Source organism: Canis aureus, chromosome 1 (assembly GCF_053574225.1).
Source record: "Canis aureus isolate CA01 chromosome 1, VMU_Caureus_v.1.0, whole genome shotgun sequence".
In the NCBI taxonomy this organism is placed as follows: domain Eukaryota; kingdom Metazoa; phylum Chordata; class Mammalia; order Carnivora; family Canidae; genus Canis; species Canis aureus.
In genome coordinates this window covers 54,898,430-54,915,244 of record NC_135611.1, presented here as the reverse complement: position 1 = coordinate 54,915,244, position 16,815 = coordinate 54,898,430, and the positions used below count along the sequence as shown (strand labels likewise).

Sequence of the window (16,815 nt, the reverse complement as noted above, 5' to 3'; positions counted from 1 at the left end):
ACAAGAAGTGCACCTGATGCGTCTGTATCTATATGCTTCACGTGCAGAGACAGTCTGTGTGCCATCCCTTGTGTCACAGGTGTGCTCACTGAGCCCCGTAGATGTGCAGCTGGCTGGAGAGTGACACCGTGGAAGGCTGGTTGACCGGCCGTGGTTGGGGGCTGAGTCCGGGCAGCATCCTGCCTGCTGTCTGCCACCACTGCTGGTGAGAAGGACAGACGCCGTTCCTCCTGACTCCTTCTTTGTGGCCCGCCAGGGTCATCTGAGCACCAGCATGGGAGAGAGCCAGCCTTGCTCAGAAACACGTTTGCTGAGAATTTCTTTCCTGGTTATGTTGCTGCAGCAAGATTATATACAATGCAGTATTCTTCTCAGAATAAGGAAGTTGATCCACCACCAGTGCTTTCTTGATCTAGAAGCAAGTCTAACGATGGCAATCCCAGAAGACTGAGCCCACGGAGGGGAACTTCATTCCTTGACATGTCTAAATACTCTGCTCAGGACCTCTCTCTGCGCCCTGCCGTCTGGGCCATGGTACAGACCAGCTTGGGCTCGGGGACCAGTAATCATGCCTCATGGCTCAGCATCTCTGTGAGGACTTTTCTTACCTTTTGAAAACAAAATTCCCAGAAAAAGACTTGTGGGTAAAAGCAGCCAGCACTTGCTGACAACGGTCAGGATCCAAACTCTGGGTCTGCCCAGAGCGTGCAGCTGTGTGGGCCCCTGTCCGTCCTGCCCAGACCAGGGGGAGGGTGGCAAGCCAGCGGGGCAGCTGTAGGAACCTGTGCCAGCCGCGGCTCTACCAGAGGACTTCCCTGCCAGGCTGGGTGCCCCCAACGCCCCTGTACACCCACCTCCCCCGTGCCCTGTGCCCAGAGGCCTCATCACAGTACCCTGCCTTGCCTTTTCTCTGGCTTCCGGTCAGCTCGACCACAGGGAGACACCACAGGAGGAAGGAGGATGGTTCAGCTCCTGTTGGACGTGCTGTGTGCGCAGCCACTCCATGTGTCCCCGTAACTGCCTGCTGGGCCACTGGCAATGGAGGAAACGCTTCCCACTTCCACCTCCATTGTGAGGGTGACAAAACAGATTTGTGCTACAAATACACCTTTTTTATCATGAAATTTTATTTGAAAAAAACAATGAATCTACCACTAATTTTTTTAAATCCACTAATGTATTTTAACCTTCTCAAATTTCAAAGAGACAGTTACAGCCCAGAGAGATTAAACGATCCCATGGGCCATTGGAGTAGAAGTGGTCCTAGAACCCCACTGACCAGCACTCAGTCCAAGCAGAATATTAAGGAACCCCCACTCTGCTGAATAAGCCTTCAAAAAGGCTCTCCCTTAGGGGCATCTGGGTGGCTCAGTCAGTTAAGCATCTGCCTTTGGCTCAGGTCATGAGCCCCCGGTCCTGGGATCGAGTCCTGCGTCAGGCTTCCTGCTCAGCGGGGACTCTGCTTCTCCCTCTGCCCCTCCCCACCCAGTTCATGTGTTCTCTGTCTCTCAAAATCTTTTTAAAAAAAAATTTTAAGAGGCTCTCCCTTAGAACAATGTATTATCCGTTAGCTTATTTCAATAATAGAAGCAATCCTGGTGCCCACATGAGAACTTTATTGGAGTTAAATGCAGCAAAAGGAGAAAAATGTGTCAAGAAAAGGAGCTTTACTTTTTGCTTGTTTAACAACACGCATCACTGGGCTTGTGGTCTTGGGGCGCTGGTGTCATTGGAGCTCGGCTGGAGAGATGGGGAGAGGAGCGTGGGCACCGGCACCAGGGTGATCTTTCCTGACAGCGGAGGGAAGGGACGAGGGGTGTCCAGGGGCAGCGTTCCAACAGTGAGTCAGTTGCTGCCAAGCACTCTCTGTGTTCATCTAAACAAAAGACTGAGTTTCACGCAAAGCTCTGCTTAGAGTCTTTGACATGAGAGAAAGTAAAAGCAATTCTCCTTCCTACTCTGGTAGTCAAATGATTGCACATTCTCCAAATAGCAAATAGTTTTAAATCAGGGGAAACTAATATTCAAGAACAGTATGAAGGACTTCCATTCTGAGTGTTGTTTCTAACACATGTGCTTGGGATTCTCTTGGACGGGGTCCTCTCTCACCACCAGTTCCGTCCACATAAAAATGGGAGCGAGGGCGTAAGTAAACCAGAGATAGCAGCCAACAGATGACCCCTGCTCGAAGTAGGCTTCTCTTCGCTGACACCTCATCCTGTCATTGGAAACCATCTGTTTTCATGGGTGGAAGGATTTTATGTGTCATCCTACAACGTGGGATACAGACGCTGGGTGGCCGAGGGGAGGGAACGTTTGTGTGCCTAAGGCCCAGCAGTCGACTCGGCATCCCTGCCAGCCGTGGAGTCTCTTGGGGGAGAACCTTGCACTTGCTCACCCTCTGTTGCTGGTGTGTAGCCACAGAGCAAGGAGAGATGCAAGCAGCAGCTGGAGGCTCATTTTGGCCAAAGAGCTCAGGCCACCAACTCCGAGCCCACCGTGGGGGCTGAGAGCACCTTGTGTTATTTGGTGGTGCCTATGTGAGCTCCTCAAACCCACCCTCCTCTACCCAACCCTGTAAGAGCTTAGAATTCACGGCTGAGGCTTATGCCTGCTTTTTATAAATGTCTCTCTCATGCAAGAGTTGGGCAAGAGGATTGCCGTGAACGTCTAGGCCGCTGTCCCGGGTCCCGCTTGAGCACGAGCTGGAGGGGAGGAGGGGTGGGAGGGGTCCGCGCTGGCTGACACCGTCCCAAAGCCTCAAGTCACATGCTCTGCTTGTTCCAGATAATCGATAAGAGTAAAAGAGACCCCTCGGAAGAGATCGAGATTCTCCTGAGGTACGGGCAGCACCCAAACATCATCACCCTCAAAGACGTAAGTGGTCGTCACGCTGCAGCGATGCTGTTTGTGCTTCGCGTTTTTCACCTGGCACCAAAGCTCGCGTTGGTCTGGTGCAGGCTCTCTTCGTGGTTCCACCACGGTGGCTGCCCCCCAAGGGCCCCCCAACTCTGGCTCTGGCCACGTGCATCCCAAAATCACCAGAGTCGTGGGACTGCTCACCCCCATCCCTCTGACAGCACCACCCCCACTCCTCCCAAGTCAGATAATGTAGAATATAAGGGAGGAAGAGAACGCTGGTGCAAATTCTAATCCAACAGATAATTCTAAATTATTTTTCAGTGCCATTCCTAAACGTTAAAGAAATGGAGAGCGTGGAGTGGATGAGACGGGGCGGGGTCAGACCCGAGACCCCAGATCCCGGCTCTGGCCGTGGGGCTTCTCTCAGCTTCCTTCTTCTCTGCTGGGCAATGAGGGGTCCCGGCCTGGGAGAGGGGCGGGAGCAGGAATCCACCCCATCGGAGGCACAGAGGACGGGGCTGTGGTGTTGGGGCCACAGGGGACACAGTTTTCACCTCACCACCTTCACCCTCACACTCCAGAATGACTCCAGTGTCACAAACCCAAAACCTCAAGATGTTGAGGCCACCTCGACTTCCCCTTGGGCCCCGTCATTTCTGGAGCAAGGGGACTGCAAAATACTAGCACAACACGGATGTGAAACAAGTGCCGAGGGTAATGTGCATCAAGTGAACCCAGCTTTCCCCCGTGGGTCTCGGGCACCTCCGCCCATTTTGGTGTTGATTTCTATGTTAAGATCCACAAGCCGAAATCAGCTAATTTGAAAACCTCCTAAGCTTTTCAAACCACATTTATCATGTTGGGGTGAGTGATTCTGAGGCAAGGATGCCATCGTACGTACATTCTCAACAGCAGAGAGCGTTGGTTTTTTTTTTGAGTTCATAAATTGGAAATGAATACACCGAAACCTACTTTACATCTTGCAGCTCAGGGTCAGACAAATGATTTTAGTGATTTGTTCTGGAAACTCACCAATTTGTAAGCTAAAAATCACTCATGTTTGGGTGCTCTGCCCCATGTCCACGAGGTCCTTCTGGCACCTGGGCACTGGCGGGCAGGGTGACAGGTGCCCACATAAGCGTGTCATGAAAAGAGCCAGAGCAGAGGGGTTGGGGGGCTGTTGGTTTTTGTTTTTTTTTTTTTTTTTAAGTTCATGAGAGTGAAGGTGGTGTAACAAAGCTCTTAGTTCCATTGCTTCTCTGAGACAAAAGCTTGGCTGCAATGTGGCAGGTCCTGCCTGCCTCTGCCTCCCCTCCCTGCCTGGACTGGGCTCCGGATGCTCCGAGTCTCGTCCACCGTGCCACGGCAGGGAGGGCCCCTGGGGGCTGCTGGACAGGTCGCTGCCTGCTAACGAGACCCCCTCCAGGGGGGAGCACACTGAAGGCTGAAGCGCCCCGCTCTGGAGAAACCACGGCGGCAGCACGGTGCTCTGCGCACAGCCCAGCCCCACCTCTAAGTGTCTCCACGGCCAAGAGGGGGCCGAATCGGGATGATTTGTTTCAGCTAAAATCCCACCCTTGCAAGCTCCTGGCCTCGCTGACTCATCCCCTGCTTTGCAGCAGATTATGCAAGCTGGTTTTCCCTAAGAGCCCCGTCAGGTTGTGACTGGAACGGCCATCCACACTCATTCACTTCTTTTCACCCGGGGCCTTGTTTTTACACCGGGAGGGGGCACTGAGCCCCGGGCCTCTGCACCGGCCTGTGCCCCTCCCAGGGCTGCCCTTCTGCCCCCACGGCGGGCAGGGGGGCGGCCACGGTGACTGCATGTCCCTCTCCCCCCACCAGGTCTACGACGACGGGAAGTTCGTGTACCTGGTGATGGAGCTGATGCGCGGCGGAGAGCTCCTGGACCGCATCCTCCGGCAGCGCTACTTCTCGGAGAGGGAGGCCAGCGACGTGCTGCGCACCATTACCAAGACCATGGACTACCTCCACTCCCAGGGGGTGAGCCCGCCGCGCCCCCAGAGCAGCCTGTGGCCCACGGGCTGCGTTCATGCGCTCCAGAGCCGGGAACCCCAGTTGTCCCCGGCTTCCCTCCATATCACAACTGCCCCTCCCGTGGCTGAGATCATCTCCCCCATAGTGTGCCCGGGAGCTAGCTACAGAAATTAGGTTTACCTGGACCAGGTCTAGAGAGAAAATATTTGGGCTCGATAAGGGAAGTGTTGGAGTTTTTAGCACCTGCTCTATTTAAGACCGAACTCCTTAACCAACACAGAGGAATGCTGCAGATGGCAGTGGCGGTGAGAGCTGGCTTTCCCACGGTCCTCACCAGGTTCCAGGCGCTGCTCCGTGCCGTCCTTTACACAGTCCTAGGTTCTGGGAGACTCATTTACAGACTGAGAGACTAGAGCCGAGAAAGTTAGGGATCTCGTCCAGGGCTGATTGCACACAAGTGTGTGATACAGCCCGGGCTCCAGCCTGGCTCTCTGCTCCCAGACCTGATGCTCTCAGCCCCAGGCAGCCTGCAGGGAGCAGGCCGTGAGGCCCCATGCTGTGTCTCTGGTCCCAGTCTCTCAGCACCTCCCGTGAAGCAGGCAGTGCTTCCCTGGGCAGCTCTGCATATGTGGTCCATCAGGGGTTTTTTTGTTTTTTTTTTTTTAATTTATTTTTTATTGGTGTTCAATTTACTAACATACAGAATAACCCCCAGTGCCCATCACCCATTCACTCCCACCCCCCGCCCTCCTCCCCTTCTACCACCCCTAGTTCGTTTCCCAGATCCATCAGGGTTAAGATGCAGTCAGCTCCAACCAGACGATGTCCCTGCAGGACCGCACCACAGGCCCTTTCTGTGGCCACCCAATGGTCTGTGAGTGTGAAGTACCTTCCCAGAACAGTCACTTTAGGAGAAACCTTTTGTTTTGTTTTGTTTTTTTATTTATTTATTCATGAGAGACACAAAGAGAGGCAGAGACACAGGCAGAGGGAGAAGCAGGCTCCATGCAGGGAGCCCCATGTGGGACTCGATCCCAGGACCCCGGGATCATGCACTGGGCTGAAGGCAGATGCTCAACTGCTAAATCACCCAGGCGTCCCTAGGGAAAACCTTTTGGATGATGATGATGGTTTTTCTAGATTGGCTTCTATTTAATGAAAGAGGTAATGGGCCTGGCCCCAAAACTCTCCTGCTCCCCTGCCTTAGAGGCCTCTGTAAACCAAGCTGGGTGCCCTCGTGCATCTGCTCACCTTCCCTCCTACCTCCTCTCCCTGGGTTTTAACAGGACAGTGGAGACGAGCAGGTTCCAGGATGTGGGGGGGCACATGTGTGTGCTTATAATCATCCTCTGTCCCCTTCAGAAGAAATTGCTGTGTGCCCCCAATAGCTGCTTTGCCTTGAGGTGTCAGGACAGCTTTCTCTGACCCTGTCCCTCGTGCTTGGAGCACCCTGCACCTCCATCAGCCCAGGTGCATGCAACTATAGGGCTCCCAGGAATCGCTTGAGCCCTGTGCACTGGTCACATGCCCCACGATGGAGGCTCCGTGTCTGCCTCGCTGTGTGCTGAGCCCAGCCCCTCATCGTGCTGGAGCATCGTAGGCACACCATAAACACTCATTTCTAGAAATCTTTTTATGCTCATCACCTGACCTCAGTGCACCGTTTCCCTGTATGTAATTATTTCACTTGGGGTAGCTGCTTACTCACTTACGAGAGTGTCAGTGCGAGAGAAAGAGAGAAGGGAAGACTGGCCCCTAAAGGATATAGCATCCAGGCTGACTGGCTTCCAGCTGCAGGACATGCTCAGAATCATTGTTCCAACAAAACCACCTTTATCTTCTGAAAGCATCCCCCTCTCCCTTCCCTGCTCCAACCTGGACCTGCTACCTTTCCAGGTGGTTCATCGAGACCTGAAGCCGAGTAATATACTGTATATGGATGAGTCTGGAAACCCTGAATCCATCCGAATCTGTGACTTTGGGTTTGCCAAGCAGCTCCGAGCTGAGAACGGACTGTTGATGACACCCTGCTACACAGCAAACTTCGTTGCCCCGGAGGTAAGACGTCTGAGGCGGCAGATAAGCCCTCTCCTACCTCAAGGGAAGAGGTGGATTGTTTAGTTCATTGGAGTCGCCTTGATTTAGTTCAGCAGTGATGTTAGGGCATAGAAATGAGTCCGAAAAGAACCAGCCACTGAACTTGCTCAAACACAGTTATTTTCTCATTTTATTTTCCTATTTGTAAAATTGTTGATGGTGATGTTTTTAAATAAAATTGTAGACCATTTGGGCCAGATCCCCGTATTTGCCAGGAGTTACTGAGAAATAACGCAGGTAGTCTTTCATGCCACCCAGAGGGGAGCTAACAGGTCACCTGTGTCACTTGTGATTAGAAATCTACCTACAATTGCACAGACGGGGAGACTGTTTGTGGATCCTTCTTGTACCAGAGTTCTGCTCCACACTGATTTCCACTGTAGAAGCAAGCCAGTACTGTGGGATTTTTTTTTTTTTAGATTTTATTTATTTATTTGAGAGTGAGAGAGAGAGGGACACAAGCAGGGGGAGCAGAAGGCAGAGGGAGTGGGAGAAGCAGACTCCCCACTGAGCAGGGAGCCCGATGTGGGGCTCCATCCCAGGATCCTGAGATCATGACCTGAGCCAAAGGCGACACTTCACTGACTAAGCCACCCAGGCTCCCCAAATGCTATGAGATTTAATAAGAAGCCCCATAGTGATCTGCAGGTGAGGGTTCTTGGCCCACATCCCAAGACTCCAAGAATCTTGTACACTTGTCTCAGGCTCCCTGGGGATGGTTTTGTTAGGTTCTGAAGTCACTGATACATTTATGAAGACAAACCCAATTTCATGTTTTAAGTAAGCAACAAAATCCAAGAGGCTCATAGGACTGGACAGGCTCGTGGCTGGTGAGATGAGGGGTCAGGAAGGAAAATAGACATTGGACTCTGTGTGGATCCTTCTAGCTATTGGTGAAACTGGACCATAACCGCCCTGGCGAGGGCCCAATAATCACACAGCAAGTCCTAAGAGAAAGGTGTTCAACCCTTGATCTCAGCTTAGATCGTGATCTCAGGGTCATGAGTTCGAGCCCCACGTTGGGCTCCATGCTAAGCATGGAGCCTACTTTATTTTTTTTTAAGATTTTATGTATTTATTCATGAGATACATAGAGATAGAGGCAGAGACACATGCAGAGGGAGAATCAGGCTCCATGCAGGGAGCCCAATGTGGGACTCGATCCAGGATCACGCCCTGAGCCAAAGGCAGATGTTCAACCACTGAGCCACCCAGGCGTCCCTTGTGCCTGCTTTAAAAAAAAAAAGAAGAAGAAGAAGAAGAAAAAGCACGCTGGTACAGCATAGTGGGTCTGCAAGCTGTGAGGTAGCCCCCGCCAGTGGTCGTGAGGAAGACAACAGGGTGCTGAAACAAGATACAGCTGGGCATGGAGCCTACACAGGTAAACTGCGAGGCTACTTTTAGGTTACCCAGATGCTACCTGTGGTCCCCTTTAAAATAATCTGCTTATAGGCCTCTGTTATTGCCTTATTTGATCATTAGTAATATTAATAATATTATTTTAGCAATTATAAAATAAATCAGTACATTACTTTATCATTTACAAAGCACTCTTACCAATATTTTTTACTTTTACCATCATATGCCACATGAAGTACACAAGGTAGATGCTAGGCATCACACTTAATGGATTAAAAAAAAAAAAAACAGGTTCAATGTGTTCAAGTGACTTTTGAAGGTCACTCCTCTAGTGACACATGGGATTCAACAGTGGACATTCAGCTAATTTTCCTGTGTTGGCTGACCACCTACCACGCTGCCGCCACAGTGCACAGCATCAGCGTCAATGATACAAAGACAGTACGCTGGGATCCTTGTCCTTGTGTCTCAGAAAATTAAACACAGCTCTCCTGCCTAAATCCAGTAAAGCTAAATCCAGTATCCAGGAGTCTTTATGCTGCTTTCTTTATTGTTATTCAACTGTAAATATATCAGAGGATTGCCCTCCCTTGAAGTATATAATCCTGGGACACAAGAAAATTCTTCTATTCCTCAGAAAGCTAAACATGGGATTACCATGTGATGCAGTAATGCCAATACCCAACAGAATTGAAAGCAGAGACAAGAACAAACATTTGCCCACCCACGTGCAAAGCAGCATTATTCACAACAGCCAAAAGGTGGAAGCAACCCACATGTCTGTCAACAGCTGAATGGAAGAACGAAATGTGGTGCATTCATACAATGGAGTGTTAGCCTTACAAAGGAAAGAAATTATGTCCCACGTACAACATGGTTGAGCCTTGAGAACATTATGTTTGTTATGTTTGATAAGCAAGACAGAGAAGCGTGATTACTATATGATTAATTCATGTGAGATCCCTAAAGCAGTCAAATCCATAGAGATGGAAGGAGGGGGTGGAAGCCAGGGGCTGCAGGAGGGATGTGGGGAGTGACCGTGTAATGGGACAGTTTTAGTTTAGCAAGAGGAAAGAGTTCTGGAGATGGATGGTGGGGATGGTTGAGTAACTGAACTGTGCTCCTAAAACTGATTAAGTTGGTAAATTTTATGCTATGTAGACTTTACCATAATTTTTTTTAAATTCTGCCTTGAAAATTAAGTGATTCCAAGCTGTCACATATCTAGCAAAAGCTGTGGTTCCCACGTATGCACTGATCTTTGGGGAATCCTACTATAGGGCATCACAGTTGACTTTGTGTTAATAAACATTGTCCCCCGTTCCCACTGACCCGGCTCATGGTCTCATCAGAATAACACATGGTGAACTCGAACTTTCTTCACCAAGTGCTCATCTGTTGCTCATCTGTTGTCTGCTTCCCCCCTCCAGGTCCTGAAGCGGCAAGGCTACGATGCAGCATGTGACATCTGGAGTTTGGGGACCCTCTTATACACCATGCTGGCGGGGTAATGCACACCGTCCCATAGGTGTCAGCACACGAAGGCATGGTTGCCCGAGACATCATGGGGCAGGCGTCTCAGCCCTGCCCTGGTGCAAGGGTGGGGAGCCACCTCCCCCCCCAGGTCTTGGGTAAACACTTCCTTAGCCCTTTCAGGACAGCTAGGGACCAGGATTAAGAAAGTTGGCCATGTGCTTTCTTCAAAATGTGTCTCCAAAATTAGGAAACTGGAACACAGACTTTAGCTCATCCACAAAAACCCAAGCCTCTGAGCACATGTCCACATTCTCCCTGGCATCATGCCACCCCCTTAAGATATCTCTTAAAAACATCCTCTTGAGTTAAGAAGCACTCCTGAAAGCTTCCTGGTCAAACAGCACCTCAAGGAAGGCAGCCAGGTGAAGGCAGGTGACTGTCTTCTGTGGCCATCAGACGAGACGGCCAGTGGTGGTACAGCTGGAGGGTTGGGTGCGCTGTGTGCACATCTGCTCCCAATCTGAGGTCTGCCCCTCCCCAGCTCCGCTTCTGGGCTGGACTTCTTGACCTTTATTGGCTCACTTTCCTCACTTTTGAAGGAGGAGAGGACACTTTGTGGTTTCCAGCCTTAAAGGTCTAGGATCCTATGAAACCCACAGGGACCTATGTTTTTAAGTTTATTAAGGACTTGCATAGAAGAAAAAAGGAGTTCTAGACCATCCAGTACTGCTCACTGGAGCAAAATGGGCAAATGCCCTCACAAGAATTAATGGGAGCAGCCAACTTTTTCTATGGTTGTAATGAGGCATCTTGTAATAAGTGAGGATCAGTGTCTGTAGTGAAAGAACACAGGCACGTGAGCCTGGGGCTGGGCCTTGAGGACACAGTAGCAGGGAAGGCGTCTCGGCCCTTCCTGACGTCACACCATTAGATTTCCCTGTGATTCTCCTGATACTCACGTTGTCTGTACAGAAACCTCAGATCACAAATTTTGCCACTAAAGAAGTGCCGTGAGGATTGCATAGAATTCTTTTTCTAGGAAGGCATGTATCGACATGCCCTGGTTTATGTTGGGAAGTGACAGGATAACTCACAGTAGGGCAAATGCAGATGGCATCTTATATGTCTCCATATAGATCCCTGTGGGTGCATTATTCCATCCATTTTGCAATTGAGTCTTAAAAAATTAATTTTTCAGAGAACCAGAGTTGGTAATAGATCAACCAATTATTGGTGGGTCTCTCAGACTTCAAATCTCAGGCTCTCCTCCATTTTACCACAGTCTCACTGTGGAAACCAAATGACTGGGCAAACCACTATCATACACTGTCACCAGGGAAGCCAGAAACAGTCCAAGGATGTTCATGTTTGGGTCCCCAGAGTTTTGTACACTTGTCTTATTGACATACAGCATTGAGCAAGTAAAGAAGATGGACAAAGAATAAGAAATAAGTGACACTTTCCCATAAATCCTGGATTTGGAGCACAGTGGCAAAGAAAGAGCTATTATTTTTAACAGCAAAGAGGCAGGGGGACCTGGGTGGCTCAGTCGGTTGAGTGTCCAGCTCTTGATCTTGCTCAGGTTTTGATCTCAGGTTTGAGTTCAAGCCCCACATTGGGCTCCACATTAAGTACAGAGCCTACTTAAAAGAAAAAAATGAACAGCAACAAAAAGAGAGGTAATATCAAGCTGTAAACTTTACTGTAGGTCATAAAATGACAGCTCGTAACCATGCATTCTCTCATTGTGCAGATTTACCCCGTTTGCAAATGGACCAGATGATACTCCTGAGGAGATTTTGGCTCGGATTGGCAGTGGGAAGTATGCCCTTTCTGGAGGGAACTGGGACTCAATCTCAGATGCTGCAAAGGTGAGTGTTTCCAAGCACTCTTGCTTCTCAGGTGTGGAGATTCAGTATTAACCATTGTATTTGTGAGGAAGCTAGAGGATGCCTTTCATATAAATAACTCGGGTATTTTATCTCATAGATTTTTTTTTTTTTAGTTAATTTAAAAAAAATTTTTTTTGCAAAACTATTCTTTTTTTTATTATTATTTTTTTATTTATGATAGTCACAGAGAGAGAGAGAGAGAGAGAGGCAGAGACATAGGCAGAGGGAGAAGCAGGCTCCATGCACCGAGAGCCCGATGTGGGATTCGATCCCGGGTCTCCAGGATCGCGCCCTGGGCCAAAGGCAGGCGCTAAACTGCTGCGCCACCCAGGGATCCCGCAAAACTATTCTTATAGCACTTTTCACATTCTCTACAGTCTTGATATACTGGGGTTCCCCAGAGAAACAGAACCAATAGGATGTGGATAGATACAGAGAGAGAAAGATTTATTTTAAGAATCAGTTCACGAGGGCAGCCTGGTGGCTCAGTGATTTAGCAACGCCTTCAGCTCAGGGCCTAATCCTGGAGACCGGATCGAGTCCCACGTCGGGCTCCCTGCATGGAGCCTGCTTCTCCCTCTGCCTGTGTCTCTGCCCCCGTCTCTCTGCGTGTCTCTCATGAATAAATAAATGAAATCTTAAAAAAAAAAAAAAAATCAGTTCATGAGACTGTGGAGGCTGATGAGTGTAACATCTACAGAATAGGTCAGTGGGTGGCAAACTCAGGGAAGAGTGGCATTGTAGCTTGAGTTCAAAGCCCATCGCTGGCAGACTTCCCTTTTCCTCGGGAAACCTCAGTCTTTTTTATCTTAAGGCTTCCATCTGATTGGATGAGACCACCAACATCATGGAGGGTCATCTGCTTTCCTCCAAGTTGACTGATTTCAATGTGAATCTCCTCTAAATAAGACTTTCACAGCCACACCTGGACTGGTGTTTGGCCACACACTGGAGACTGTGGCTTCACCAAGTTGACACATAAAATTAACCATCACACTTTTAGTGATGTTGCAGACTGAGTGCCCTGAATGATCACAGATGGATCAAGGAGAACTCTGGAACAAAGGTGTATTTATTTAAAACACTTTGTGGGACACCCGGGTGGCTCAGCAGTTGAGTGTCTGCCTTTGGCTCAAGGCATGATCCTGGGTCCAGGGATCAAGCCCCACATTGGGCTCCCTGCGAGGAGCATGCTTCTCCCTCTGTCTATGTCTCTACCTCTGTGTGTGTGTGCATTTCTCATGAATATATAAGTAAAATCTTTAAAAAAAAATAACACTTGACAATGGGGCTTCCCTGTGCTTCACTATTTGTGACAAACTTTGTTTAAAGAAACATCAAGCTTAATCTTTTTCAGTTGAGATCATCAATTCCTCTCTAGTTAAATAGTAAATGATAACATAACCACTAGTATGAAGCAGCATCAACAGTCTATTTCCTGTGTTACTATAAAATGTGACAGAGGAGTAGACCATCTAGGGTTCTGAATCTAGTGCCGCCATCATCATCACTGTGTGACCTCATACAGAAATAGCAGAGGGGATGGTGGAGAAGATGATGGAGCAGATGGCAAAGGGAGATGATAGAGTTGATGGTGGAGGTGATGGTAGAAGAGATGGTGGAGGAGATGGTGGAGGTGATGGTAAAAGTGTTAATGGAGGTGATGGTTAATGGAGATGCTGTACAAGATGGTGTAGGAGGCGGCAGAGGGAATGAGGGAGAAGATGGTAGACATGATAGTTGAGGTGATGGTAGAGATGGAGGAGATGACACTGGAGGTGATGGTGGAAGTGATGATGGAGAAGATGATGGAGGAGAAGGCAGGGGATGGTGGAGGAGGTGGCAGAGGTGATGGTGGAAGTGATAATGGAGATCATGTTAGAGGTGTTGGTGGAGAAGATGGTGGAGGAGATAGCGGAGGGTATGGTAGAGAAGATGATAGAAGAGATATGGAAGAGACAGTAGAGAAAATGATGGAGGAGATGACAGAGGGCATGATGGAGAAGATAGAGATGATGGTAGAAGAGATGGTGGAAGAGATAACAGAGGGGTTGGTGGAGGAGGTGCAGAGGTGATGATGGAGGTCATGACAGAGGTGATGGCAGAGAAGGCAGCTGGCATTTAGTGAGCACTTCCCGTGTGTCAGACCCTGACACTCCCAGTGTTGCCATCCACCCACTCAGTCTCAAATGAGTATAGACCAGGACTCAGGTGCTGGATTGGATGAGACCCACCATCTAATTTTCTGGTCATAAACCACATTTCTTTGTGAGGTGACCTTAGAAGTGGGAGTGAGAGCCAGGAGGAAGGTGTCAGGAAAGTAGTCAAGTATCAGGATTGCTGCTGCCGGCAGAGGGCTTCACTGCCTCCTGGGACCTTGACGACTTCTTCCTGCCCTGTCAGCACCATATCTTCAGCCTCACCTGCCCCATGCCTTTTCCCCTCTCTGTGTTCACCAAACATATGACAAAACCTCCAGTCCTCCAAAATCAGACACAGCCTGTGGATCCATGGGGTTGTCACTGCACATCCTGCATGTCCCGCCTAGAAACATTGCTTTACTGTGAGATCTTGAGCAAACAATACAGGTCTCTCTGCTTTCAGCTTTACACCTGGAAATGGGAAAATGGGAACCATACTGCTTCCAGGGGGTATTTGTTTCAAGAAGTTACCAAGATCAGTGCTACCAAACATTAAAAGGCATTGGATTTCTTTATTTTATTTTTTTAAGATTTTATTTATTTATTGTCAAGAGGCACAGAGAGAGAGGCAGAGACACAGGCAGAGGGAGGAGCAGGCTCCATGCAGGGAGCCCGACGTGGGACTTGATCCTGGATCCCGGGATCACACCCTGAGCTGAAGACAGATGCTCAACCACTGAGCCACCCAGGCGTCCCAGATTTCTTTATTTTAAAAAGGATATTGGATTAGTCTATAGTATTTCTCTGTTGTGGTTTATGACCAGAAATTCTGTCGAGTCCGCCATCGTCATACTATGTACAGACACTAACTCCCTTATTTCCCTGTGAAATGTTGTGGGAATACCAGGGAAAGGTGGGCAAGCGAGCAGGAAGGCATGGATTCTCATCATGGCTCTTCTTTGGCCACTCGTTTGATCACTATCAATGTCAACGTCTTCTGCAAAACAGGGACAGTGATATTGGCTCTCTTTCCTTCAGGGACAAGCCCGATGGCTCTTGAAAACAGGTGCCTCACGCATGTGTGTGTGTGTGTGCGCGCACATGCAAATACGTGTAGTGCAATGTGTGAATATGTGAGGTGGAGCTTTGTCTTTGAGCCAGTTGTAGGAATCTTTATTGTTATTATGTTAGACTCAAATAAGAAAATCACCCATTACTCAGCCATTAGAAACGACAAATACCCACCATTTGCTTCAACGTGGATGGAACTGGAGGGTATTATGCTGAGTGAAGTAAGTCAGTCGGAGAAGGACAAACAGTGTATGTTCTCATTCATTTGAGGAATATAAATAATAGTGAAAGGGAATATAAGGGAAGGGAGAAGAAATGTGTGGGAAATATCAGAAAGGGAGACAGAACATAAAGACTCCTAACTCTGGGAAACGAACTAGGGGTGGTAGAAGGGGAGGAGGGCGGGGGGTGGGGGTGAATGGGTGACGGGCATTGAGGGGGGCACTTGACGGGATGAGCACTGGGTGTTATTCTGTATGTTGGTAAATTGAACACCAATAAAAAATTATTTTATTTAAAAAAAAAAGAAAGAAAAGAAAATCACCCTGGGGCACCTAGGTGGCTGGCTCAGTGTTTGAGCGTCTGCCTTAGGCTCAGGGTGTGATCCCAGGGTCTTGGGATTGAGTCCCATATGGGGTCCCTCCGGAGAGCCTGCTTCTCCCTCTGTGTTTCTGTCTCTCTGTGTGTGTTGTGTCTCTCATGAATGAATAAATAAAACCTAAAAAAAAAAAAAAAGAATCTTAAAAAAAAAAAAAAAAAGAAAATCACCCTGTTGGACATTAGCCATTTGACCTACGTAGTGGTTACAGATGGACAGCTCTGTGGCTGATGATGATTCGTAGCAAATGTTTGTGGGCAGTGCTAACAAAAATGTCACTACATCCATTGTCATAACTGGTTTGTATCTGTGGGACAGTCGTTACTTAGTTTCTCCGCTTGGAAGGATAGCATTTTTACTAAAGTAGCAGTTCAGTAAATTACATGCACCATTCAACATTTCTATATTCAATTTCTCTTTACATGTAAGATCTTTAATACAATAAAAGCCTGGAGTGAGCCACCAAGGCGATGATAATTAAAATTCAAAAATCATTCACTTACTTTTAAAGCTGAAAGTAAACATTTGGCCCCAAAATGCAGAGAATCAGTCAGAAGAGTGGTGAGGTTTTGCCATGAGAGGGAATGAAGGAATGTTATTCAGGAGACTCTTTGAACCAGCTTCTGTTGTCTTCCCTCGTAGGACGTCGTGTCCAAGATGCTCCATGTGGATCCTCATCAGCGCCTGACGGCGGTTCAAGTCCTGAAACACCCGTGGATTGTGAACAGAGAGTACCTGTCGCAAAACCAGCTCAGCCGACAAGACGTCCACCTGGTGAAGGTGCGGACGTGTCGTCATGAGAGCAAGATGGTGTGGGGTGCGGGGGGCAGGAAAGTTGCCATGATCTCTTTCCAATTAACCTAAAGAAATCACAGTGTAGGAACCAGATAGGGAACCAGTAAGAGGCAGGAATGGGTATCCCCCTAATTTATTTGCTTTTACACATTTCTTCCCATGCAAGCAATCACACACAAAACTCTGAATGAGTTACAACATCTGTTAACAATTGAAGCTGTGTGTGTGTGTGTGTGTGTGTGTGTGTCACGCACATGCATGCGTGTGGAACAGAGACAGACACAGAAGAAGACAGAGACAGACAGACAGATGGGGTTGGAGAGTGGCAGAGAGGGAGGCAGTGAGAGAGGGAGAGAGAGAGAGGTGGAGGGAGTCCTGCATGTGTCAGGGATCAAAGCCCTCCGTTCTAGAGCAGAGGTCTACAGACGTCTCTGTAAAAGCCAGACTGTAAACGCTGTGGGCTTCCCGAGCAGTGATCTCTGTCACTGCTCCTTGAATCTCCTCCTGTAGCACAGAAACACCTCCA

The 16,815-nt window shown here is 48.7% G+C and overlaps 1 protein-coding gene across 7 annotated transcripts in view; it reads left to right on the top strand.

The window, feature by feature from the left end:
* RPS6KA2 (ribosomal protein S6 kinase A2) overlaps window positions 1-16,815 on the top strand; it is a 344,859-nt gene that overhangs the window by 323,673 nt on the left and 4,371 nt on the right. For all 7 annotated transcript variants that reach the window (XM_077899684.1, XM_077899685.1, XM_077899688.1 and 4 more), the window contains 6 exons: window positions 2,788-2,877; window positions 4,708-4,866; window positions 6,757-6,918; window positions 9,747-9,823; window positions 11,546-11,663; window positions 16,137-16,274. In XM_077899684.1, coding sequence (XP_077755810.1) covers window positions 2,788-2,877; window positions 4,708-4,866; window positions 6,757-6,918; window positions 9,747-9,823; window positions 11,546-11,663; window positions 16,137-16,274 — 744 coding nt within the window. The remainder of the gene's footprint in view (window positions 1-2,787; window positions 2,878-4,707; window positions 4,867-6,756; window positions 6,919-9,746; window positions 9,824-11,545; window positions 11,664-16,136; window positions 16,275-16,815) is intronic.